A 25,243-nucleotide genomic window follows, 5' to 3' on the forward strand; every position below is an offset into this window, starting at 1 on the left:
CTAAACTATAATGAATGTAATAGATAAACTATAGATTAACTTGTTATTTACTTGACAATTGGCAAACCCTACTGAAAATATTCAAGTCTAATACCTAGATGGACAAACTGAAAGCGTAAACTGCACCTACCAGCAGCTCCAGCAGCACCACCTTATCATAGGTGGTGTCTTGGCCTTCAGGCAGCTCTGGCAGCAGACACAGATAGGAGGCCACCCGGTGGAGCGTGTTGGGACTACGGGGACACAAACAAGAGGTTAGTCAGCTAGAAAAGTTGCATTTCATTATAAATTACACATTTAGCTCAAAGTCTCCATTGCAGTCAGAATCAGCAAATATCTAATTGGTGTTTAAAGTAATGATTTGGTAATGAATAATGAGAAGTGTGTGGAAGGTCCCTTTAATTACTTTTTTTGGTAATTTTGTGTCTTTTTTAAATAATTTTGTGTCTTTTTTTGGTAATTGTGTCTTTTTTAAATAATTGTGTGTCCTTTTTAATAATGTTGTGTCTCTTTTGGTCATTTTGTGTCTTTTTTAATAATTTTGTGTCTTTTTTAAATCATTTTGTGTCTTTTTTAATAATTGTGTGTCTTTTTTATTATTTTAGTGTCTTTTTTGGTCATTTTGTGTGTTTTTTAATAATTGTGTGCCTTTTTAAATAATAATAATTTAGTGTCTTTTTTGGTAATTCTGTGTATTTTTTGTCGTTTTGTGTCTTTTTTTGGTCACTTTGCGTCTTTTTGGGTCATTTTGTGTCTTTTTTTAGTAATTTTGTGTCTTTTTAGTAATTTTGTGTCTTTTGTTTTTAGTAATGTTGTGTCTTCATTTGGTCATTTTGATACTGCCACACAATTATTTAAAAAAGACAAAATTATAAAAAAAAAAAAAAAAGAGAGAGACAAAATGTATTAAAAAGACACAAAATCACCCCCAAAAAAGTTTTTTTTTTCATGGATCTATACAATGTGTTATTTCCACATTTTGATTTGAATTAATGACATAAATAAACTTTTCTATGATATTCTAATTGATTGAGATGCACCTGTATTGAAATTATTACTTTTTTTTAAAGCATTCTGTCTACTAATCCTTCCTTCAGTCATATTTACAGAAAGAAAAAAGTGTAAGTTCAGCCTCTACGATATTTTCAAATTGCGTCAACGACGACGACACGGCTACATGTGTGAAGATACACAAGCCTTATCGAATTCTTTGTGCTTGTTAGCACCGCGGCACAAAAGCAATTCTTCTGTTTGCTTTTGACGCTCGCTCCTGCTCCGTCAGCATGTGTGTGTGTGTGTTAAGAGGGCCGGGGCGCACTGATGCGACAGGATTATGAAAATCAAAGCCCATCTCTGTCTGCAAAAGCTGAGGCATGGCTCTGTGCATACAGACCTGTTTTAATCAGGCTGACACACTGTGACACAGGCAGCGTCTGGTACACAGCGAAGGACGGGGCCTGGACACGTTGTGACAGCCCTGGACAGCCACACGTGGCCCCGACCCGCTAGAACCGTGTATGTGCATGAGTTCTGCTGCTCGGGATGCAGCGGGGTGGCAATTCTGCCAACGCTGCAGTTTGGTGGCCCGGCGGATGACCTGGCATAGGTCATGTGGACATTCCTTCCCTTAGCAACACAATAACAGCAGCACAACAAGCCACTGTGAGTAATGGAGATGACTGGAGCAGGTCATGACTGACAGCTGAGCTCCTGGCAGGGAAGGGAAGGATGGGGGACAGGACAGAAACTGGTCTACAGTAAGATTACTCTTCTAACCCTGAAGGCTGTCTTGATCCCTCGCTCACATTTTGGATGAGTCATTAAACAGCAGCCTTATTAAGCTGATGTGTGATTTCATCACTTTAGTAAAGACGTCACCTGGTCAGATCGTGTCGGGGCATTTTTATTTTAGCCAGCTCGCTAAAACCCTAGGGCTGGGCGATATGTCGATATGAAAAATATAGCGATGTATTTTTAAATGTGATATGGATTTAAATGTGATATGGATTTATGGTCTCAAACTCGCGGCCCGCAGGCCAATGCGGCACTCGTGGCAATATTTTGTGGCCCCCACCTTGATATGAAAGTTTAATGTGAGTTTTATATGAATGGCACTTTACCGTGTTGTGTGTGGAAGGTCCCTTTAATTACTTTTTTTTGGTAATTTTGTGTCTTGTTTTTAATAATTGGATGTCTTTTTTTTAATAATTGTGTGTCTTTCTAAATAATTTTGTGTCTTTTTTTCGGTCATTTTGTGTCTTTTTAGAAAAAATAATTTTGTGTCTTTTTTGGTAATTCTGTGTATTTTTTCAGTCATTTTGTATCTTTTTTTGGGTCATTTTGTGTCTTTTTGGGGTAATTTTGTGTCTTTTAAAAAAAAATTTTTGTTTCTTTTTAAAATTAATAATTTTGTGTCTTTTTGGTAATTCTGTGTATTTTTTGGTCATTTTGTGTCTTTTTAAAGTAATTTTGTGTATTTTCAGTCATTTTGTGTCTTTTTTGTCATTTTGTGTCTTTTTTTATTAATGTTGTGTCTTTTTTTTGGTCAAAAAAATCAGATTATCAAAAGAGAAGACTATTTTATTATGCAAGTTATTTTTATCTAAGATATTTTTTTAATTTAAATGTGCACTTTATGGAGTTTTGATTTTTAAAAAAAGAGGTTCTCCTGCTGTTATACAGTATTTAAGTTCACTTAAATAAACGGTTTCAATAAAACTACTTGTGACATGTCATATTTGCAGCCTAAATCTATTGAAGATACAGGTGGTTAAAGCTTTCAGAGCATTTTTTTTTCTTAGTGCTATAATATGGTCCGAATAGGGAGCAGGATTAAATGAGAAGTGGATCTGATAAAATCTAAATGCCCTTTCTAATGGCAGGACCAAGCTCAGGAACTAATCCACAGAACTAATTACATCCATTATTTTGGCGTTTCCACTAGTGATGACTCTCTTCAATTCTGCTAGCATTTCACAAAGTGTTGCATACCCTTTGATCATGGAGTCAATTCTTTTTTTTTTTGGCCTGAAATGACACTCACACTCAAAATTACATGTTTTATGTAACTGAAAGAAGTGTGTGTGTGTGTGTGTATGTGAGAGAATGGGTGTGTATATGTGTGGGCAGACTAAAGCAATAATGCTGCGTTTGTGTGTTTTGGGGACTTAGCGGATAAATTCAGAGCGGCGGGTGACTGGGAGCTTAGCCCGTGGGTAGCGCAGCTGGAATAAACTGGCATTAGCGTGAGTTGTTTGGATGAAAAGTGCCTCGTTAAATCTGATCGGCATATTTGGAGTTACCCAGGAGCTGCTTGGGTGACAGTTGTGGAGCAGGGAACAATGCACTTCCTGCTATATTCAAAACCCTAATTCTGGGAGAAGGAGCGGAGCTTCTACAAATACATGAAAATGGTTCAGCGAAGTCTTTACCTGATTCAGCTCAGCTCGGCTCACGGCCCTCCGCCTCACTCAAAGAAACTTAGTTTGGAGGGTTTAAGAGTTTATAATCCACTACAGAAGTTACAAAGAGGAGATCCTCAGGTGGAGAACAAAAAGACACAAAAACTGTTGGTTTTCCCCCCTTTTTTTGTTTCTTCTTGTTTCTTTTTTCTTCTCTTTCTTTTCGTCGATGAAACAATTCAATGAATAAGCAAACAATTAAACATGAATATCTTATTTACTTACATTTTGTGTCTTTTTGGTAATTCTGTGTCTTTTTTGGTCATTTTGTGTCTTTTTTGGTCATTTTGTGTCTTTTATTAGTTATGTTGTGTCTTTTTTTTGGTCAAAAAAATCAGATCATCAAAAGAGAAGATTATTTTATTATGCAAGTTATTTTTATTTAAGATATTTTTTTTTATTTAAATGTGCACTTTATGGAGTTTTGATTTTTTTTAAAAAAGAGGTTCTCTGTTATTTATTTTCCTTTTTTGTTTCTTCTTCTGTCTTTTTTCTTCTCTTTCTTTTCCTCAATTAAACAATTCATTGAATAAGCAAACAATTAAACATGAATATCTTATTTACTTATTTATTTATTTACTTATTTTTTCTTTTGGCACTGCCTCTTGTAAATAAAATGCATCAATGTGGCAGGATGAATTGAATATGTGATGAAGCTGTTAATATTTGTAATTTCATAACATGCAATAAAGTAATAAAAAAATAAAAATAAAAAAAAAGCAGTTTTATCCCTGCAGCCATTACACTGAGGAACAAGTCATAGCTATGCTTTGCACAGGTGTTTATTTATTGTTGCTTTTATGTATGTATTTACTATTTCTATATAAACATTTTAACCTTTATCTATGTTTTTACAACCTAAAACAGTTTTATTTTATTTTGCTGTTTTATTTTGTTTTTGTTTTTCTTTCTTCTTCTTCTTTTTTTTTTGCTATTTGTATTTAGTTCACATCAATATCTAAGTATAGTCTGGACCTGTAATTACCTGGTCGATAATAATTATACATCGATATAAAAAATATAGCGATGTATTTTTAAATGTGATATGGATTTAGATCAGGGGTCTCAAACTCGCAGTCCACGGGCCAATTGTGGCCCTTATGATGATATTTTGTGGCTCCCACCTTGATATGAAAGTTTAATGTGAGTTTTATATGAATGGCACTTTACCGTGTTGTGTGTGGAAGGTCCCTTTAATTAATTTTTTGGGTACGGTAATTTTGTGTCTTTTTTTAATAATTTTGTGTCTTTTTTTGGTCATTTTGTGTCTTTAAAAATATATATTTTGTGTCTTTTTTGGTCATTTTGTGTCTTTTTTTGTAACTTTGTGTCTTTTTCAAATAATTATTTATCTTTTTTTAATAATTTTGTGTCTTTTTTGGTCATTTTGTGCCTTTTTAAAGTAATTTAGTGTCTTTTTTTAGTATTTCTTTTTGTACATTTGCCATTTCTTAACTCCCACTGTCTTAAGTTGAATGATGTGTGATATGTACCTTTTTTTTGTGTGTGTGTGTGTGTGTGTATGAGGACTCTATCCTGCAAACAAAATCTACCTCTGGGTCCAAATAAAGTAACTTGAACTCTGTATCTACAAACAACCACAGCAAAGAGGAAACGTGTGTTGTTCCAACACAGAACCTCAGAGCGATCGTGACTAATAAAGAGATCACAAAGTGGACAAACAAGTAATCAGCCACTCACTTGAGTGAGAGCCAAAACATGCTTTTAATTAAAATTTTCATTATGACATCAAAATGCCAAGAAAGGTTAGAAACCCTGAAGTAATTACAAGTTACCACTAAATCAATGTCTTCTCACTCCCCTTCACACAAGTGTGTAAAGTAAGAAAACACACACACACACACACACACACACACACACACACACACACACGGACCAGTTCATCAAAGCGAGGGTGCTTTTTAGCTCTTTGGCAAGCTAATATGATCTGACAAACACAGCTGTTCAGAGAGTTTATTCTCAAGCCACTGCAAATCGATTAAATTAATGAGGCGTGCCTCTCTCTCTGGCTGGTACCAGCTGCCTGTTCAAGGGCTCACTAGCTGCCATTTAGCAGGGAAGTCAGGCAGCAATGGTGGAGCTGAGGCTATAGTGCAACATCAGACCAACACGGGGAGACTGCACATACGCTTCGAATGATCCCAAGAACCTTATATAAAAAGGTCAGATGTGTATATTATCTGCTGATGAATTGCTGGAGGGTTTGTTTGTGAACAACTCTTTGAGAAATCATAGTGCTCTCTCTTATGGACATAGATCAGGGATGGGCAACTTAAATGCTGCAGGGGGCAACAGTTTTTCATGGACACTACCACAGGGCCACATATAGGAGCGTGCACTTAACCAGATATGATGAAACTGCAATTTAAAATAAGTTTACAGTGCAGTAACTTAACATATTTCATGCTCAAATGCATGTATAACAGTATAAATAGGAATACCAAAGGTTTGAAACAAATAAAAAACTGTGATTTCTTTTTTTTATCAGTGCAAGAACAGCAGACTAACATTAATTGCAAGAAGTATTTTTGTGCATTTTTACACTGCACTTTTAAGATTTCATGTTTATGGTCATTTTGTGTCTTTTTTGATGATGTCGTCACTCTAGCCTCTCCATTGGGAGTTTTTTTGGCGTGTTTTTGTCTTTTTTTGTTCATTTTGTGTCTTTTTTTTGTTCATTTTGTGTCTTTTTTTTGCGTGTTTTTGTCTTTTTTGGTTATTTTGTGTCTATTTGTTCATTTTGTGTTTTTTGGGTCATTTTGTGTCTATTTGTTTATTTTGTGTCTATTTGTTTACAGTGCAGTAACTTAACATATTTCATGCGCAAATGCATGTATAACAGTATAAACAGGAATACAAAAGGTTTGAAGCAAATAAAAAATAACCACTTACTGTGATTTCAGTGCAAGAACAGCAGACCAACATAAACTGCAAGAAGTAATTTTGTGCATTTTTACACTGCACTTTCAAGATTTCATGCTCAAATGCATGTAGTTGTACTGAGGGCCACTTCAAGTGAGGGTGCGGGCCGTATGCGGCCCCCGGGCCTCCAGTTGCCCATCCCTGGTCTATATACACCAATTAAAAAAATGTTTAGCATGCCATGTTTGTATCATTGTGTTCAGCACAATCTCACCTCTGTGACCTGATTTCTTCACTTTGACTTACTGAATCAACAGTTTGAACCCAAAATAAACCAAAAAAATCATAAAATCAGATTTAGAAAATGATGCTTTCTTAACCTCAAATGTTACAAATGTGAACACAGGTTGCAAATATAACATATAAGAGGTAAAATGAGGATAACATCTAGTTCTATAGCATATTTTTATACTAAATGTCTTCGCTTTGGTTTGAAGCAAATAAAAAATTGTGATTTATTTTTTTTTTCAGTGCAAGAACTGCAGACCAACATTAATTGCAAGAAGTAATTTTGTGCATTTTTACACTGCACTTTTAAGATTTCATGCTCAAATGCATGTAGTTGTACTGAGGGCCACTTTAAGTGAGGGTGCGGGCCGTATGCGGCCCCCGGGCCTCCAGTTGCCCATCCCTGACGTAGATGAAGTACTTGTACATGAGGCAGAATGACAAAAAGAAAAAAGGTAGATATGCGGTACATTTCGACAACAGGAAGCTGTCCCATTAGCTAAGATAACACTCAGTACACTTAGTATTAAGAGTTCATTGTGATTGTACTCAGCCAAATCATGCATATCACCACACACACACACACACACACACACACAGATACACACACACCATCTGTGCACTGGCAAGCTGTAAGTGCACTTGTTCCTTTCATGATTCATTTCTGATTTACCTGAGATGCCCGAATTGTTTGGTCAGGGATTCTCGAGTGTCCACCGCGGCTACGTTGGACAGAGCAAAGTCCTGCAACTCTGGGAAATGAGCAAAAGCTGCTCGCTGCAAGACAGAAAGAAACAAAACACTCAGACTGAGGGCCACATACTCCACTGTTAACATATTAAAAAGACAAATAGTACAGGATGTGGCATTATATTCATATAAAACCCCAAGGATCCTTATATTTTTCATCAGAACACGACATCACTCTCTGTGCTCTAAAGCCTCAAACCCCCCCATGCACAATAATACATAAGCAATGGTGGAAAAAGTATCTCTTACTGCAGCAAAACTAGAATTGAAAAAACATTTTCGTGAACTGAAATAAAAATAAAAACGAGAGTTTTTAAAAAAAAAAGATAACTAACTGAAACTGTATTGTGTGGTTACAAAACTAACTAAAACCAACTAAAATTATAGTGAAAATGTCCTTTTTCTTCTTTGTTTTTTTTTTTATACGTAAACCTTTTTGGTTGATATGAAATCTATTTCATCTATCTGGTTTTATGACTTAATAAACTTATTGGGGCTGAGATGGATCAGACAAAGGAAATAAAGGAAACATTTATTGTGACTTTTTTTTTTAAATCTAGCACCCAACAAATACCCTATTACAAAAAAACTAAAACTAATAAAAACTAAACTAAAACTAAGCATTTTCCAAAATATAAAAACCAATAAAAACTAGCGAACACACTCTAAAACGAACTGAATTTGAAAACAAAAGATCACAACGAAATTAAAACTAAAACTAATGAAAAATCCCAAACTATTATAACCTTGATCCGTCTCTCTTTATTTATGCCGTTTACCTGTAAGGAGATGATTCTGTCATAGTGCAGCGTGGTCATCTCTTTCTCCGTCAGGGCGTTTCCGGTCTGGTCGCTGATCTCAAAGCCTGTGTAGAACTTCAGCATGTCCAGCAGCTACAGAGAGAGGAGACAATAATGAAGGTTACTTATCCTATTTTGAGTTAGGTGATTATTTTAACAGGGTGACGACATGGAAATGACAGCAGAGGAGTTTGGATCTCAGTGTGTTTGCGTACAATCATTTCCATTGAACATGTGTTTATGCTGTAGTTTACCTGACAGAAGAGGTGTCCCTCCTTCTCTCTGTGTGTGAGGCTGGACAGGTGGCAGCTGACCACCAGGTGAGAATCATCCAACACTGTGTTGAACCAGCGTCTGGTGGGCAGCAGGGCCTAGACACACAGGAAGAAATGATTACAGCTTCGGATCTAGATTTTTTTTAAAGGGTTACTTCGGATTCACAAAAAGTCACAAGATAACACCAACACACAACAAATAACCAATCAATGGCATTGACAATGACTTAATTTCCACAGGCGTAAACAAGGCTTTCTGAGTGGTGAAAATATATTAAATATAGTGTCCACTAAAGGCCCCCACACACCACCCCGACGAGCTATGTCCGACGATTCTGTTTGCAAAAAAGTACTTAGAGTGAAAAAAAGCAGTGAAACTCATCGCCATGACGACTGCCGACTACACAGCAGCCTGTACGTTCTGCACTTGCATGAGATGCAATAAGTCTCCCTAACAACGGGTGGCGCTAGTCTCATGACTGTAATCCAAAACATGAAAACAGGAAATGACGTAACGGAGAAACCATAGAAGAAGTAGATAGAAGTAACCATGGCGATTAAAAACAAAGCACACACAGCATTAAGCTTGTTATTAGTTTTGAGAAGGCGTTTTGGTAAGTTAGGCTCTCGCGCGATAAAAATATCGGGATATATATCCTATATCGATATTCAGCCTAAATATATTGGGTTATAACTTTAGGTCCATATCGCCCAGCCCTAGTGGAGATACTGGTATCACATGAAGTTAGAAGATCTAAGGAATCTATAGGTACCATATCATGTCCGGAAGTTGTCAAAGTTCGGCTTTTTTTATGTTTCATTCAAAAAAATTCAGAGCAGTGAAGCTTAAAGTTGAGGAAAGTTTGACATCAGTTAAATTCAGTTTGACTGGATACTTTGTTGGTCAGTCTGTGGGTTTGACTGTCATTGTGGAGAAATAAAAAGACTGAAGTGAGATGAATAGACTGAGAATTTTCTCTTATTTGACAAAACATTTCTTGATTGAATAGAATTTTGTGGACACAAAATGCAGTTAAACCGTTAAATCGCAATATATTATTTCGCAAAATGCTTAAAATCTCAATAACATCGTATCATGACTCAAGTACAGGTTGTACAGATATTAATAGATTTAAAAAAAAATGTAGAAAAGCAGAAAAAATTGTCAATATGTACTGGAAACTTAAACTGATTGTTTATGATCAGTTGGTTTTTTTTGTTTTTGAGATGTAAACATGTACTTGTATGGGGTTTTTATTTGTTTTTTGTCTTGTTTGTTTGTTTTTGCTGTTTTAAGTGTTTTGTTATAATCAAAGTTTTGTTGGTGTAGGCTACTGAAAATCAATTGTATGTGATGTCAGACCATCTTTTTTTTTAATTATTGTTCAAGTAGGGGGAAGACAAATATAAGAAATGTTTCCTTCTTGCTGCTCCTTTCCAACCATGAAGGTGTAGAGTGTGTCTCTGTGCACATTTTGTTGTCCACCTTCATGAAAGGAACAAAAATTAAATTAAATAAAAAGGATCTTGGGGCCTCTGGTGATTCCCACCTATATTATACACGGACTATCCCTTTAAGTTCTCACAACAACTGAATGTAACTGGAACACATTTGGTAACACAAACATGCAGGGGGAAGTCCTATTTCCGTGGACAGGACCAAAATAACTAAGAAAAACAAGCTAAATTTGCAGGAAAATGATCTGATGGAGCTCCATCGAAGATAAAAAAGAAGGTATTGTATGAACAGAAATCTCTCAGGGGTCTCAAAGAATCAATTGGCTCAACAGCGTTCACATTTCCCAGCATCTGGACCATGATTATCCATACATCTCATTGATCTATGATCTTTTTTTGTCCTGGGGTTGTTGTGAAACATATCATGGAGAGGCAAACAAGAAACTAGCAGAGAGATGTGAAGAAGACTTCTATAGCCTTCATTATTTGCTCGCTGTAGCGCACAAACATGACATGAAGGCGAGAAGGGAGAAAAGCTGTCAAAACGTGATGACAGAGCTGCTTTGGTAGGAATACGACAAAGAATCTACTGTACATGCTGATGAAGTGACAGCAGATGACTGGTGCACACAGAACAAAAAAGGGGTTCAATCTATCACATTAGAAAGGCTGAAAGAGAAGAAGTGCCCAGAAAAAAATGCATTGTGAAATATGATACGAAATACCGAAATGCAAAACAGCAACAAAATGAGATATCTATTATTTTATTCATTGAAAACTGCTCTTCAAAGGCAGCAGGTGCAGCAAGTGATACCTAAACACGGAGAGAACAGATACCTTTATATCCAGCAGCCATCTTTGATCTCACACAGCCCTGACAGCCGCCATACAAGAAGCATGAAAACGGGGATCTTTTTTTTTTTTTCCCTGCATTAATTTTCAGGTCGTCATCAGAGAGGGGAAGTATGGATTTCAGGCGACTGAGGCTTTGTAAAAGGATAGCGCTGAAGGACAGGAGATGTCTCTGGAGACAGCGAGCTGGCCGGCCGCTAGCCGCTGCCAGGAACAGCGAGGCCGGCCTGTCAGCAGGACGGCCTGATGAAATCTATTGAGCTCCCTCGCTAGAAACAGGAGATCTGCACAGGCAGCAGCAGCAGCAGCAGTAACATCTTAAGTGACATTGTGTCTTCACTACAGTTAGACAACCTCATTGGGAAGGTTAGGAAACACTGTGTCAGATTCTCCTTATTTATTTCTTTTACGTGAACCAATAGGGAGTGATAGTTCATAAAAGTTCCTCATCTTTACGAGCTGTTTTATGACCCTGAAAATGCCGAGTCCTGGTTAACTGAGGGGACTGTGAGAGCGCCTTAAGTAGCAATACATAATATACTCCACTGCATGACAATAACAGGAACTAAAACTAGGGGTGCACTGATCTATCGGCCGGCCAAAAAGTCAGGACACTTTATTTATGGTTGCAGTTCTTTTGTTAATTTTTCCTGTAAATTTCTGCTATTTATTTTAAGTATAATATTTTATTAACTACCTCCGACATCGTGATTTCCTTTATTTGTTAAATAAAAACACTGTTGTGTTATTGTTTTTCAATCAAATAAGATTCAAACATTGAAGGTGTATGCTGTGAGTTATAAAAAAATCGGTATCCGCCAAAATCGGAATCGACAGGTCAGGCTTTCTAAAAATCGGTGATCGGCCAGAAAATTGCAATCGGTGCAGCCCTAACTAAAACAGATATCTTAGAACTAAACCCCTTTAAGACAACTGTAGTAATACAGGTCAAGCCTACACTAAAACCTACACATTTTTTAGTAGTTATTAGTATATAACTTTGCATAAAGAAATATATATGAAAGCAGAAAGAAAACATGCATTTTTAAAGGGACATTTGACCCTCAAATCACAAATACATATTTTTCCTTTTACCTGTAGCGTTTTTTATCAATCTAGATTGTTTCGGTGTCATTTACCGTATGTTGTTGATGTCAGTCCTTAAAAAAAGGTACTCCTGTTGTTATACAGTATTTATGTTCACTTAAACAAACAGTTTAAATAAAACTACTTGTGACTGAACATTTGCTCTAATTTTGCGATAAAATGATCAGGTTATATATTGTATATATCGATATTCAGCCTAAATATATCAGGATATGACTTTTGGTCCATATCACCCAGCCCTACTTTATGCCCTCTGCTAGTGTGTATTACCCCTTCAAGATATTCATCTCAAATTTGAAGGCAACAGCTCAGAGCAGATAAGAGAAGGAGTTACGACGAGATATTTGACAACAGATTGTTGTCGATAATATTAATACAAAGCAAACACGTGTTTACCAACTGCTCCTTCAAACAATGGGATTATTGCAGAAGAGAATTGGGTCTTAGGTCACATGAGCGTTATGTCTAGCAGACACGGTACATTACTCCTTACACCTTCTACCAGATGTCAGAAGCCGTCAAGCTGAAAATGTATTTCTTCGTTTATTTACCAGGGACAGTGCATGGCTCTCAGCCGCACCAGAATTAGCGACTAGCTAAATTTCATCTGTAGTCCCTGGGCAGGAACAAATAACATCAATCTAACACAAACAAACAAACAAGCCTTTCAAACAGCAACAACAAAGTGTCACACTCTTAAAACACAATACAACACAGGACAACAGCAAGAGTAAAGTCACAGTATTAAGACACAACACAAAACAATGTGACAATACAACACTAAAGAGATTGCATAATAGTGAGCTAATGTTTGAGTTTATAGTCGGTATAGGTGCATGATTGAGTGGATTTAAGCCATGATTTTATTTCTGATTTAAAAACAACGAATGTGCTGATGTCTCTGATCTCATTTGGTACTGAGTTCCAATAATTAGTGGCTCTTATAGAAAAAGCTGATCTGCCAAATTCAGTACATCTGCGCAGTGATCTCTACTGGTCGTCCTAGTTGTTCTCCTGTTGTCTGGGCACAGTGATATAAACTCCTTTAACCCTTTATCAGGCAATGAACTATATTTGGTAACTTCACGAAATATTTCGAGAAAAAAGTTGCAAATTTACTAGAAAAAAAGTGGCAAATTTACTAGAAAAAAAGTTGCAGATTTAAGAGAATTAAAGTGGCAAATCTGCACGAAAAAAGTCGCAGATTTACGAGAAAAAAGTGGGAAAAAAGCAACTTTGTTCTCCCAGATTCACCACTTTAACCCTGAATAGGGCACTCATTGAAAATTTCAACCCTAGAAAATATTGGAGGATATTACATACAGCCAGAATGTGTAAAAAAAAAAAAAAAAAAAAAACATACAAAAATAATATTTTGAGAAAAAAATTTATGAGATTAAAGTGTCAAATCTACGAGAAAAAAATGCGTAATTTATGAGATTTAAAGTGGTGAATCTGGGAGAAAAAAGTTGCTTTTTCCCCACTTTAAATCTCTTAAATCTGCAACTTTTTTTCTTGTAGATTTGCCACTTTAATCTAGTAAATTTGCAACTTTTTTTCTCTAAATATTACCTGAAGTTACCAAATATAGTTCTTCGCCTGATAAAGGGTTAACGGAGGAGCAGCCAGATTATGAATCACCCTATACACTAAGCTAACATCGGCAAGACACACTAAATTTTCAAAAGTCAAGAGTTTGTGGTTTTGAATGACATTGCAGTGATGATGACTTGATGGCTTTTTGTCTAATACCTTGAGAGTTTGTTTATAGAGTGTTTGTAGGGGAGCAAGTGTTGTTTCTCCAGTTTGTGACCAACTTGTGATGCAGTATGCAACATGTGAAAAAATAACCCCTCATACTCCATTCAAAGACGACCGTTTCAAATACTGCAGAGCTTTGCAGAGAGCGATGACAGAGACGCATTGTGTGGAGCTGAGACTGGACATTTAGCCTCTGTCTGTTGACCTGAGTTGGCTATAAATGTGAAGGACAAAAGGCAAATGAGCTCTGCAGAGACGGATGTCTACGCCGCTTCCTTCATCGGAATACCATGATTAAGCAAATACGCCGCACGAACAGGAACAGGAGGAAACGAGTGTCTGCTTGGTCCGTGTTAGGATTAAGTGCATTAACTCACACTGTACATTTTAACCCTCTAGAGTCCATGGAAGCACCTAAACATTACTTCTTCATGACGTGAAGACATAAAAATGAAGCAACATTGAGTCTTGTTATCAGTTCTGGCTTGAAACTCCATGCCAGATTTTTCTAGGATTATATTCGGCCAAGTAAAACTGGAGATAGTGTCAAAAATATTTTGTATAAAAATATAGAACTAGAGATTATCCTCATTTTACTTTTTTTGTTATTAGTACATTACATTGCATAAAAAAATATAGATGAAAGCAGAAAGAAAATGTGCATTTTTAAAGGGACAGTTGACCCTCAAATCACAAATACATATTTTTCTTTTTACCAGTAGCGCTTTTTATCAATCTAGAGCAGGGGTCTCAAACTCAAATTACCTGGGGGCTGCTGGAGGTAGTATCAAAATGACCAAAAAAAGACACAAAATTACTAAAAAAAAAGAAACAAAATGACCAAAAAAAGACACAAAATGACAAAAAAAAGACACAGAATTACGCAAATGGACACAAAATTATTAAAAAAGACACAGAATTAACAAAAAAGACGCAAAATTATTTCTTAAAAGACACAAAATTATTTAAAAAGACACACGTTGAAAAAAGAAACAAAATTATTTTAAAAAAGACACAAAATTACAAAAAAAGACGCAAAATTACAAAAAAAGACACAAAATTACAAAAAAAAAGACACAGATTTACCCCAAAAGACACAAAATGACCCAAAAAAAGACACAAAATGACCCCAAAAAAGACACAAAATGACAAAAAAAGACACAGAATTACCCAAATAGACACAAAATTATTAAAAAAAAGACACAGAATTAACAAAAAAGACACAAAATTATTAAAAAAGACACACATTAAAAAAAGAAACAAAATTATTTAAAAAAAGACACAAAATTACCAAAAAAAGACACAAAATTACCAAAAAAAGTAATTAAAGGGAACTTCCATACACAATACGGTAAAGTGCCATTCATATAAAACTCACATTAAACTTTCATATCAAGGTGGGGGCCACAATTGGCCTGCGGGCCGCAAGTTTGAGACCCATGACTTTGATTGTTTCGGTGTCATTTACCGTATGTTGTAGATGTTTGTCTTCTCTCAAATTAAAGAAAAACAGTTCTCACTGACCTGAGTTGGCTATAAATGTGAAGGACAAAAGGCAAATGAGCCGCTTCCTTCATCAGAATACCATGATTAAGCAAATACACCGTACGGACACAGAGGAAACGAGTGTCTGCTTGGTCCGTGTTAGGATTAAGTGCATTAACTCGCACGGTACATTTTAAATAAGGTATCAAATCTAGGGAGTGAAGAGAGGGAGTAGAAAAAAAAGATTGCGAGGATGTGTCTTACCTCCAAATCAATCATGAGTTCAATGAATCTCTCGCAGTAATGCACCTTGTCCATGGACACAGGCCCTATGGACGGGAAGGAGGGAATAGTAGAGGTTAGCACTTCGCTTCATATCAGGGAATGCATGTTGTCAATGACAAATACAATGTGACAGACAGGAGGAATGGCTATATGAACATACAAGGCCCCCAAAAAAAATAAAAAAATAATCGGAGGTGTTACGATAAGATGTCGCAGTGGAAAGGAGGTTGTGTGGTTATCACAGAGGTTTTTTTTTAGTTATTTTGTCTCTTTTTTAGTTAATTTGTGTCTTTTTTTGTCATTTTGTGTCTTTTTTTTGCCATTTTGTGGGTTTTTTTTTTGTCATTTTGTGTCTTTTTTTTGTCTTGTAAGTCTTGTAAGTGTTGATGAAACAGCTTTGTAACTTCTGATATTCTAGTTTCAAGCATGTATTTACTCAGTAAAGGTCATAAAATTTCAGTAAAAAGCTGTAATATCATATTTAGATAATTAAGGACGAAAACACTTAAAACAAGTGAAACAGTCGAGTTCAGCCTCCACAAGAATGAGGGTTTTGGTCATTTTTTGGTCATTTTGTGTCTTGTGTGATTTTTTGTCTTTATCTTTTTAGTTATTTTGTGTCTTTTTTTGTCATTTTGTGTCTTTTTTTGCCATTTTGTGTTTTTTTTTTGTCATTTTGTGTCTTTTTTTGTCGTTTTGTGTCTTGTAAGTCTTGTAAGTGTTGATGAAACAGCTTTGTAACTTTTGATATTCTAGTTTCAAGCACGTATTTACTCAGTAAAGGTCATAAAATTTCAGTAACAAGCTGTAATATCATATTTAGATAATTAAAACGAAAACACTTAAAACAAGTGAAACAGTCGAGTTCAACCTCCACAACATTTAGTCAGTTGTGCTCATCATAGTAGCAGTTTCTCATTCCTAACAACAAATTGCAAATGCTTTTGGACGGTCATCAGTTGCTTTCATACAACTCTCTGCTGTTTTATAACGTTATCATTGCTTATGTCATGTCAGTTAAAATTAACTATACTTGTGAATGCTGGACAGTCACGGTGTTACGATAAGATGTCGCAGTGGAAAGGAGGTTGTGTGGTTATCACAGAGGGTTTTTTTTTTTTTTAGTTATTTTGTCTCTTTTTTAGTTAATTTGTGTCTTTTTTTGTCATTTTGTGTCTTTTTTTGCCATTTTGTGGTTTTTTTTGTCATTTTGTGTCTTTTTTTGTCTTTTTGTGTCTTGTAAGTGTTGATGAAACAGCTTTGTAACTTTTGATATTCTAGTTTCAAGCATGTATTTACTCAGTAAAGGTCATAAAATTTCAGTAAAATGTTTCTTGTTGAATTTTTAAATATCAATTTACAGCTATGTGCCAATGTACTAGTTAATTACATACACACTACACAACAATACACACTTCTATTATTTCATTGATAATAAAACAATTGATTCCATCTGGCTGCTTATTTTAAGTATGTGAAGAGGTAAAATTATGTCAAAGTTCTGATTTCTATTTTGTGTGTGTTTTTGTAATTTTGTGTCTTTTTTGGTCATTTTGTGTCTTATTTTAGTAATTTTTTGTCTCTTTTTTTAGTTATTTTGTCTCTTTTTTAGTTAATTTGTGTCTTTTTTTGTCATTTTGTCTCTTTTTTAGTTAATTTGTGTCTTTTTTTGTCATTTTGTGTCTTTTTTTTGTCTTTTTGTGTTTTGTAAGTCTTGTAAGTGTTGATGAAACAGCTTTGTAACTTTTGATATTCTAGTTTCAAGCATGTATTTACTCAGTAAAGGTCATAAAATGTCAGTAACAAGCTGTAATATCATATTTAGATAATTAAGGACGAAAACACTTAAAACAAGTGAAACAGTATTTGGACAGTCATCAGTTGCTTTCATACAACTCTCTGCTGTTTTATAACGTTATCATTGCTTATGTCATGTCAGTTCAAATGAACTACACTTGTGAATGCTGGACAGTCACGGTGTTACGATAAGATGTCGCAGTGGAAAGGAGGTTGTGTGGTTATCACAGAGGATATGAACACAGCAAACGCATGTGGACAACACCAAGGTGCCATGCTGAGTGTGTGAGCCTCACTATGAGATACTGCATAGCCAGCACAGCAGCATGCTGGGACCTCAGCCCTCATTAAGCATGTCGGTGTGTATATATGTGTGCGTAGTTAAAGTTGAAGCATGCAGCACGCATTAGAGTGATGTGGCTCCTGCTGCGTTTCAGATAGTAATTTACAGGTCAGGTTTGAATTCTACCTAAACACACAAATACACATGTTCTGTTTTTAGCATTCAGGTGGGGGGCCTCTGTGTCGGCCTGCATTACAACATAGTAGTCAGTGCCGGTGGCTGTGTGGCAGCTGGAGCACATGCTCCCTCGGCGGCTGCACGACTCGAAAAAAAGAAAGGGAAGGAAAGGAAAGGAGGGAGCTGTGCAGCTGAAATGGTGATGAAAAAAAGGGTAATATTGTGTTTGGTACTAGCAATATTGGCCTCGACTGAAGAGATGAGCTCTGTGACACTGTGCAAGCTCTAGAAAACCATAAGTGCATTAATCATTCTGGGAAAGGTAGAGAGAGAGAGAGAGCACATGTAAAGATGCTTTGGGACCAAAGTCACAGGGAGATGCACCACACTGCAAAAAGCCACCTCTCAAAAACAAGGGGAAAAAGTACAAAAATTAGGTGTATTTTGCTTAAAAATATTTAAAAAAAGACACAAAATATATTTTTTTTAAAGACACAAAAGTATTTAAAAAGACACACATTAAAAAAAGAAACAAAATTATTTTTAAAAAAGACACACATTAAAAAAAGAAACAAAATTATTTTTAAAAAACACACAAAATTACCAAAAAAAGACACAAAATTACCAAAAAAAGTAATTAACCCATTGAGGCCTGAAAAACCGCTGGGCAATTTTAAAAAAAGACTCTAATTTTCTAGAAAGTCTGGAAAAATTCTGGGAAAAAAAGTGTCAACTCTTCTACTAAATAATAGATTTTTCAGCCTCTGTAGCCAATGGAACAAGAAAATGTGTCTTGTCAAGACTTTCCAAAACAAGTAAAAATATCTAATCTTAACCAACCCAAAAATACTTTAGAAATAGTGTATTCTAACTAATAAACAGTGATTTTTTATTGTTGTCGTTAAATGTTTCATGTCAAATGTTTAAATATAAATTTACAGCTATGTGCCAATGTACTAGTTAATTACATACATACTACACAACAATACACACTTCTATTGTTTCATTGATAATAAAACAATTGATTCCATCTGGCTGCTTGTTTTAAGTATGTGAAGAGGTAAAATTATGTCAAAGTTCTGATTTCTATTTTGTGTGTGTTTTTGTAATTTTGTGTCTTTTTTGGTCATTTTTTGGTAATTTTGTGTCTTTTTTTAGTATTTTTTTGTCTCTTTTTTAGTTATTTTGCGTCTTTTTTGTCATTTTGTCTCTTTTTTTGTCTTTTTGTGTCTTTAAGTGTTGATGAAACAGCTTTGTTGCTTTTGATATTCTAGTTTCAAGCATGTATTATTAATTATTATTTAGATAATTAAGGAACAATTATCTAAAACAAGTGAAACAGTCGAACATAAAATATGCTGACTAAGAACTATCTTATCAGACAAAAATAAGCATATATCCCCTTGATCTAAGATATTTCATCTTACTTAGATTTCAGTTTTTGCAGTGCAAGGTTGCACCTATTTTACTGAAACAGGACAAAGGCCTAATGGTCATTCTTCTTGCTGAATGAATTCAACGTTAGTAGTTTGTGCACAACACAATGACATCCCAAGGGTAATATATTATTTTTTCCCACTTTACCTGTTGGCGGAATTGACACGAGAACTCCGAGGAACTTTTTAATGAGAGCTGAGAGGAAGGTCCTCTCTTTTTTTGCCCTGAGGAAGACACAGAGAAGGGAAATCAGAAAACGTGCAGGACACAAACCACAGTCTCCTAGTCTGTGTAAATGTGAACAAGCAAGCAAAAGAAAACAGCATTACTGCTCGGCTGCGTCAGCATCCATCTTATCAAATTTCTTCTTGATTAGATTCCAGAATTTCTGCAGCTTTGGAACTTTCTTGAGCTCGTGCTGGAGTCTGGACTGCAGAAACAAATCAGTTTTATTAACGTGATAGCGAGGGAGCTAATTCTTTCTTTATGAAATGATCAAAAGTCATTACTTGGTGTGGGCCAATAACCACCAGAAAAACTTAATTAGGGTAATAGGTTGACATCTTACTGGTAGGAGGCACATCCACATAGGCAGAGAGATGAGCTGCTGCACCTGCTCTCTGATCAAATCTACCTCCTGGGAGGGAGGAAGAGAAAGAGAGAAAGAGAGGAAGAGAGAGAGAGAGGGTTGTCAAAATGCACTGTGTATGACAGACTTTTATTACACTTCAGCCCATAATAAAAGTCTGCAACTAAAATATTTAGAGGGCTTTATAGGATACAATCAAAGTGCAGCAGGCCATCACAGCAGATTTTAAAGTGAGACATCTGCAGTGCTTCCCTGTGGTTTAATGCGGCTGCAGATACAGAGAGGTGGAGCTGACCCAAGTTCTCCTGCCTGGTCTACTACTGCCACCTAGTGGACGTTAACAGGAATTACTGGGATATCCACATTTATCCTGGGCAACAAGGCATTTTAGCATTGCTTGCATTACAGTTTTAACTAAAATTACCTGGGGGCTGCTGGAGGCAGTATCAAAAGGACCAAAAAAAGACAAAAAATTACTAAAAAAAAAGACACAAAATGACCAAAAAAAAGACACGGAATTACCCAAAAAGACACAAAATTACAAAAAAAAAAGACACAAAATGAGCAAAAAAAAAGACACAGAATGATTTTTCTCAGTTTTTCTCAGTGGCTTTGGTGCATTTCTCACATTGCTCTTTACATTTGCACAACAATTAGTTCAACCTCCACAAGAATTAGGGTTTTGGTAATTTTTTGGTCATTTTGTGTCTTGTGTGATTTTTTGTCTTTATTTTTTAGTTATTTTGTCTCTTTTTTTAGTTAATTTGTGTCTTTTTTTGTCATTTTGTGTCTTTTTGTTGTCATTTTGTGTCTTTTTGTGTCTTGTAAGTCTTGTAAGTGTAAGACTTTCCAAAACAAGTAAAAATATCTAATCTTAACGAACCCAAAAATACCTTAAAATTAGTGTATTCTAACTAATAAACAGTGATTTTTTGTTGTTGTTGTTGTCGTTAAATGTTTAAATATCAATTTACAGCTATGTGCCAATGTACTAGTTAATTACATACATACTACACAACAATACACACTTCTATTGTTTCATTGATAATAAAACAATGTATTCCATCTGGCTGCTTGTTTTAAGGATGTGAAGAGGTAAAATTATGTCAAAGTTATGATTTCTATTTTGTGTGTGTTTTTGTAATTTTGTGTCTTTTTGGTCATTTTTTGGTCATTTTGTGTCTTTTTTTTGTAATTTTTTGTCTCTTGTTTAGTTAATTTGTGTCTTTTTTTTGTCATTTTGTGTCTTTTTTTGTCATTTTCTGTCTTTTTTTGTCTTTTTGTGTCTTGTAAGTCTTGTAAGTGTTGATGAAACAGCTTTGTAACTTTTGATATTCTAGTTTCAAGCATGTATTTACTCAGTAAAGGTCATACAATTTCAGTAACAAGCTGTAATATCATATTTAGATAATTAAGGACGAAAACACTTAAAACAAGTGAAACAGTCGAGTTCAACCTCCACAACATTTAATCATTTGTGCTCATCATAGTAGCAGTTTCTCATTCCTAACAACAAATTACAAATGCTTCTGGACAGTCATCAGTTGCTTTCATACAACTCTCTGCTGTTTTATAACGTTATCATTGCTTATGTCATGTCAGTTAAAATGAACTATACTTGTGATTGCTGAATAGTCATTCCATATAAAACTAATAGTCCTTATTTCATTGCTTGAGTCATTACATACAAAAATGTTGAACTAGTTGTCAAAATCTGTCAAGGAAATTTTATACTTTTTTTTTCATCTTTATTTTTTCCTAAAAATGTCTCCTAAATTGAACATATGTTGAATTGAAAAATGTGAAACATACATATTCAGTGTGTTGTACTCAGTTACCTCACTGAACACAGTAATTTGTAACGTTACTGTAGTTTTCAAATGGCTGTGCAAATAGTATATCATGCTGTCTGGAGCATTTTCAGGTAATGTCACCAAGATCTGCATCGGAAAACATTTAGAGAGTAAACTGTCATAATGAAAACATGACAGAGACATTTGACTATCTTGTTCATAAAAATAGTGTCAGGACTTTTCATCTTGATGACACTTTCATTGACATGAATACTTGCTTTTGAGGAATGAGCTATCCATTTTAAACAAGTGACACGATTCTGCAGATTATCAACTAGGTTTTGCAGTTTGTACTAATTGTTTTGAGAAATGCATTAGCTGTTGTGAAAATGTAAAGAGCGATGTGAGAAATGCACCAAAGCGACTGAGAAAAACTGTAACCTTGTGGAATCGTTCTGTCTATATCAGGGATGGGCAACTTAAATGCTGCAGGGGGCCACAATTTTTCATGGACACCACCACAGGGCCACATATAGGACCGTGCACTTAACCAGATATGATGAAACTGCAATTTTAAATATGTTTACAGTGCAGTAACTTAACATATTTCATGCTCAAAGGTATGTAAAACAGTATAAATAGGAATACAAAAGGTTTGAAGCAAATAAAAAATAACCACTTACTGTGATTTCAGTGCAAGAACAGCAGACCAACATTAATTGCAAGAAGTAATTTTGTGCATTTCTACACTGCACTTTTAAGATTTCATGCTCAAATGCATGTAGTTGTACTGAGGGCCACTTCAAGTGAGGGTGCGGGCCGTATGCAGCCCCCCGGCCTCCAGTTGCCCATCCCTGGTCTATATATACCAATTTAAAAAATTTTTACCATGCCATGTTTGTATCATTGTGTTCAGCACAATCTCACCTATGTGGCCTGATTTCACTTTGACTTACTGAATCAACAGTTTGAACCCAAAATAAAATCAGATTTACAAAATTATGTTTTCTTAACCTCAAATGTTACAAATGTGAACATGGGTTGCAAATATAACATATAAGAGGTAAAATGAGGATAACATCTAGTTCTATAGCAAATAAATATCTTGGCTTTTACCTGGCCTATTGTCACCAAACAAAAACCGGCAGGGCTCAAAGCTGCTTAAGTAGAAATAATATGTAAAAGCCATTCTCATTGATTATTAAAACACTGATTATTCTCATGCACATCACAGGATTATTATATTTATAAATATAAAATTAGAAATATAATCTCAATATATTATACCACAATGAGGTAAGTGATAAAAATGTTCTCAACTCTTAATTTGTGGCTCTGCATCTAAATTATCTTATAATAATCTAATAATCTAATGATTATTTTCAAGATTGATTAATCTGGCAGTTATTTTCTTGATAATTCCATTAATTGTTTGCTCAATAACATGTCAGAAAATAGTTATAACTCTCCATCCCAGTTTTAAGGTCCAAGGTGATAACTTTAAATGTCTTGGTTTTTTATGCCAAAAGCTAAAGGTATTCAGTTAAATGATATAAAACAGAGAAATGCAATACATTTTCACATTTGAGGGTGAAAAGAGAATTTTCTGCCATTTTTGCAGCAAAAATTACTCTTAGGATAAAGCCATTATCAAAATAGATGGTTATATTTTCTGTTGATCAACTAATCAATTAGATCGTTACAGCTCTACATGTTATCCAGACATGCACAAAAAACAAGTGTAGCAAAATTTATTTTATGACTTAATAAATGTGAAACTATTTTTTTTTTTAATATAGCATGTTTTACTGCTTTTTGCTTTCACAGTGATGTGATAAGAAATGCAGAAATCTGTGTCAACCAAGTTATTTGGAAAAAGCATGTAAATATTGTAATCAAAATATAAGGAGATTACTCTCAGTAATCTATCTTCTGACATAAAAAACAAACATCCTCATTGACCCTAGGGCTGGGCGATATACTGATATAAAAGATATATCAATATAGTTCAATTTTTCTTCCTTTCTTTATATATAAATGCTGCCCTACTAGGGGTTGTCATATTTAGTTATTTTGTAATGTTTGTTATTCTTTTCTCATTTAAATATATTTATTTCAGAAAAAAGATAGGAATCTTTTATTTCATAGGCTATTTATTTAGGCTTTTATTTAAGATATACATCTTGTTTAAATGTGCACTTTATGGAGCTTTGATTTAAAAGAAAAAAAGTTCTCCTGTTGTTATACAGTATTTATGTTCACCTAAAAAGTTTCAATAAAACAACTTGTGACATGTCATATCTGGCTTTGACTTTGACTGAACATTTGCTCTCACTTTGGGATAAAAATATCAGGATATATATTGTATATCGATATTCAGACTAAATATATCGGGATATGACTTTTGGTCCATATCGACCAGCACTAATTGACCCTAGAATCAGCAGCACAAGTTACATGCTCCTCCACTGAGTCAAGACATTGAACATGAGTGTCGAGGTACACACCAGACTGTTGAAGCAGTGGTCCAGGAAGACCAGCAGCACGGTTTGCTCCTTCAGAGTAAGAGCAGCTTCTTCTCCTGCCAACACAGCTTCCATCACACATTTGAAGAAAAACGGGAAATGGCTGGGCTCCCTCTTAAACACCTGAAAGGCACAAATTAAAGTAATGTTGTGAATAAACAGACAACAGTAAGGAGACCCAGTTAAAATGTATAAATAAATATATACATAAAAAAGTAATAAATAATCGATGATTAACGTTTGATTAACTAAATGAAAGTTGATAGAGCTGATAAATATAATTATTCAATTAAACACATTATAATTAAATTGGACATAAATGTATATCATGAATTCATTTCTAAATGTTCCTTTCCTTTATTCTTCCTTATATCTATTTTACTGTAAAATAGTCAACTTTTCATGTCAGAAAAATAGAAACCCTTTTTCAGCTTTGTGAGGAGCATTTTGTGGCATCTTCTCCTCTTCTTTTTATTGTTTTTTTTTTTCAACACAAACCACTGAGTCACACACTAGAGCAGCTGGAGCCAAAAGCTGCTTCTCCTCCATTTAGTACGTTTTTACTAAGAGCATGATGGGAAAAATTGCATGGTAGGAAAAAAATGCCTAAAGAATCTAGTTGTAGTCTTGTAAATAGTTTCCCTGCAAGACTGACAGTCTGAAATCTCAGTGTGAGACTAAAAACTCTAAACACTTGTCTTTAGATGTGAGCTGACAGTTTTCCGGGAGTCTTTTCCAAATCTTTTCCAAGTCTCCTGGTGTATAGGTAGCATTAGATGAGGTTCTTGGTGTCTTACCTCCCAGGCTGGGACGTTCTCTCTGAACTTCTCGTTGACGATGCAACAAATGGACATGAGGTAGGCGTTGCTGGACACCTTGGGAGTGTAGTTCACCCACAGGTAGTTCTCAAGATACTGGCTGAAATATGAGAAAACAATCTATGATTATCTATCCAAAAAGTTATTTAACCAGCTTTTTATTCATTAGCTGATACAAGTGAAATATCCCACCTGAACTCAAGCAGCATAATCTTTCTGATGGCAAATCTGAAAATGTTTGGGAAAGAAGACAACGGAACAAGTTAATAAGTTTGTTGGATTAAACGCAGCAGTTTAAGGCAACGATTGCATTATATTGACTTACTTGGACTTGAGAATCTCTTTTTCATAAACATCTTCCAACACCTAAACAAACAGCAAAGAATAAGTTAATTGAAACAGCTCTGGTTTTACACTAA

At 35.1% G+C, this 25,243-nt stretch overlaps 1 protein-coding gene across 2 annotated transcripts in view; it reads right to left on the reverse strand.

Moving 5' to 3' along the window:
• The window catches only part of aqr (aquarius intron-binding spliceosomal factor), a 110,330-nt gene that overhangs the window by 82,760 nt on the left and 2,327 nt on the right, over positions 1–25,243 (reverse strand). For both annotated transcript variants that reach the window (XM_059353471.1, XM_059353470.1), the window contains exons 4-15: positions 25,150–25,190; positions 25,017–25,052; positions 24,804–24,924; positions 23,989–24,129; positions 19,668–19,736; positions 19,429–19,529; positions 19,247–19,323; positions 15,385–15,449; positions 8,437–8,553; positions 8,162–8,275; positions 7,306–7,409; positions 131–233 (exon numbers count right to left, since the gene is read on the reverse strand). In XM_059353471.1, coding sequence (XP_059209454.1) covers positions 131–233; positions 7,306–7,409; positions 8,162–8,275; positions 8,437–8,553; positions 15,385–15,449; positions 19,247–19,323; positions 19,429–19,529; positions 19,668–19,736; positions 23,989–24,129; positions 24,804–24,924; positions 25,017–25,052; positions 25,150–25,190 — 1,089 coding nt within the window. The remainder of the gene's footprint in view (positions 1–130; positions 234–7,305; positions 7,410–8,161; positions 8,276–8,436; positions 8,554–15,384; positions 15,450–19,246; positions 19,324–19,428; positions 19,530–19,667; positions 19,737–23,988; positions 24,130–24,803; positions 24,925–25,016; positions 25,053–25,149; positions 25,191–25,243) is intronic.

The sequence above is a fragment of the Centropristis striata genome, chromosome 16 (assembly GCF_030273125.1).
Source record: "Centropristis striata isolate RG_2023a ecotype Rhode Island chromosome 16, C.striata_1.0, whole genome shotgun sequence".
NCBI classification, from domain to species: Eukaryota; Metazoa; Chordata; class Actinopteri; order Perciformes; family Serranidae; genus Centropristis; species Centropristis striata.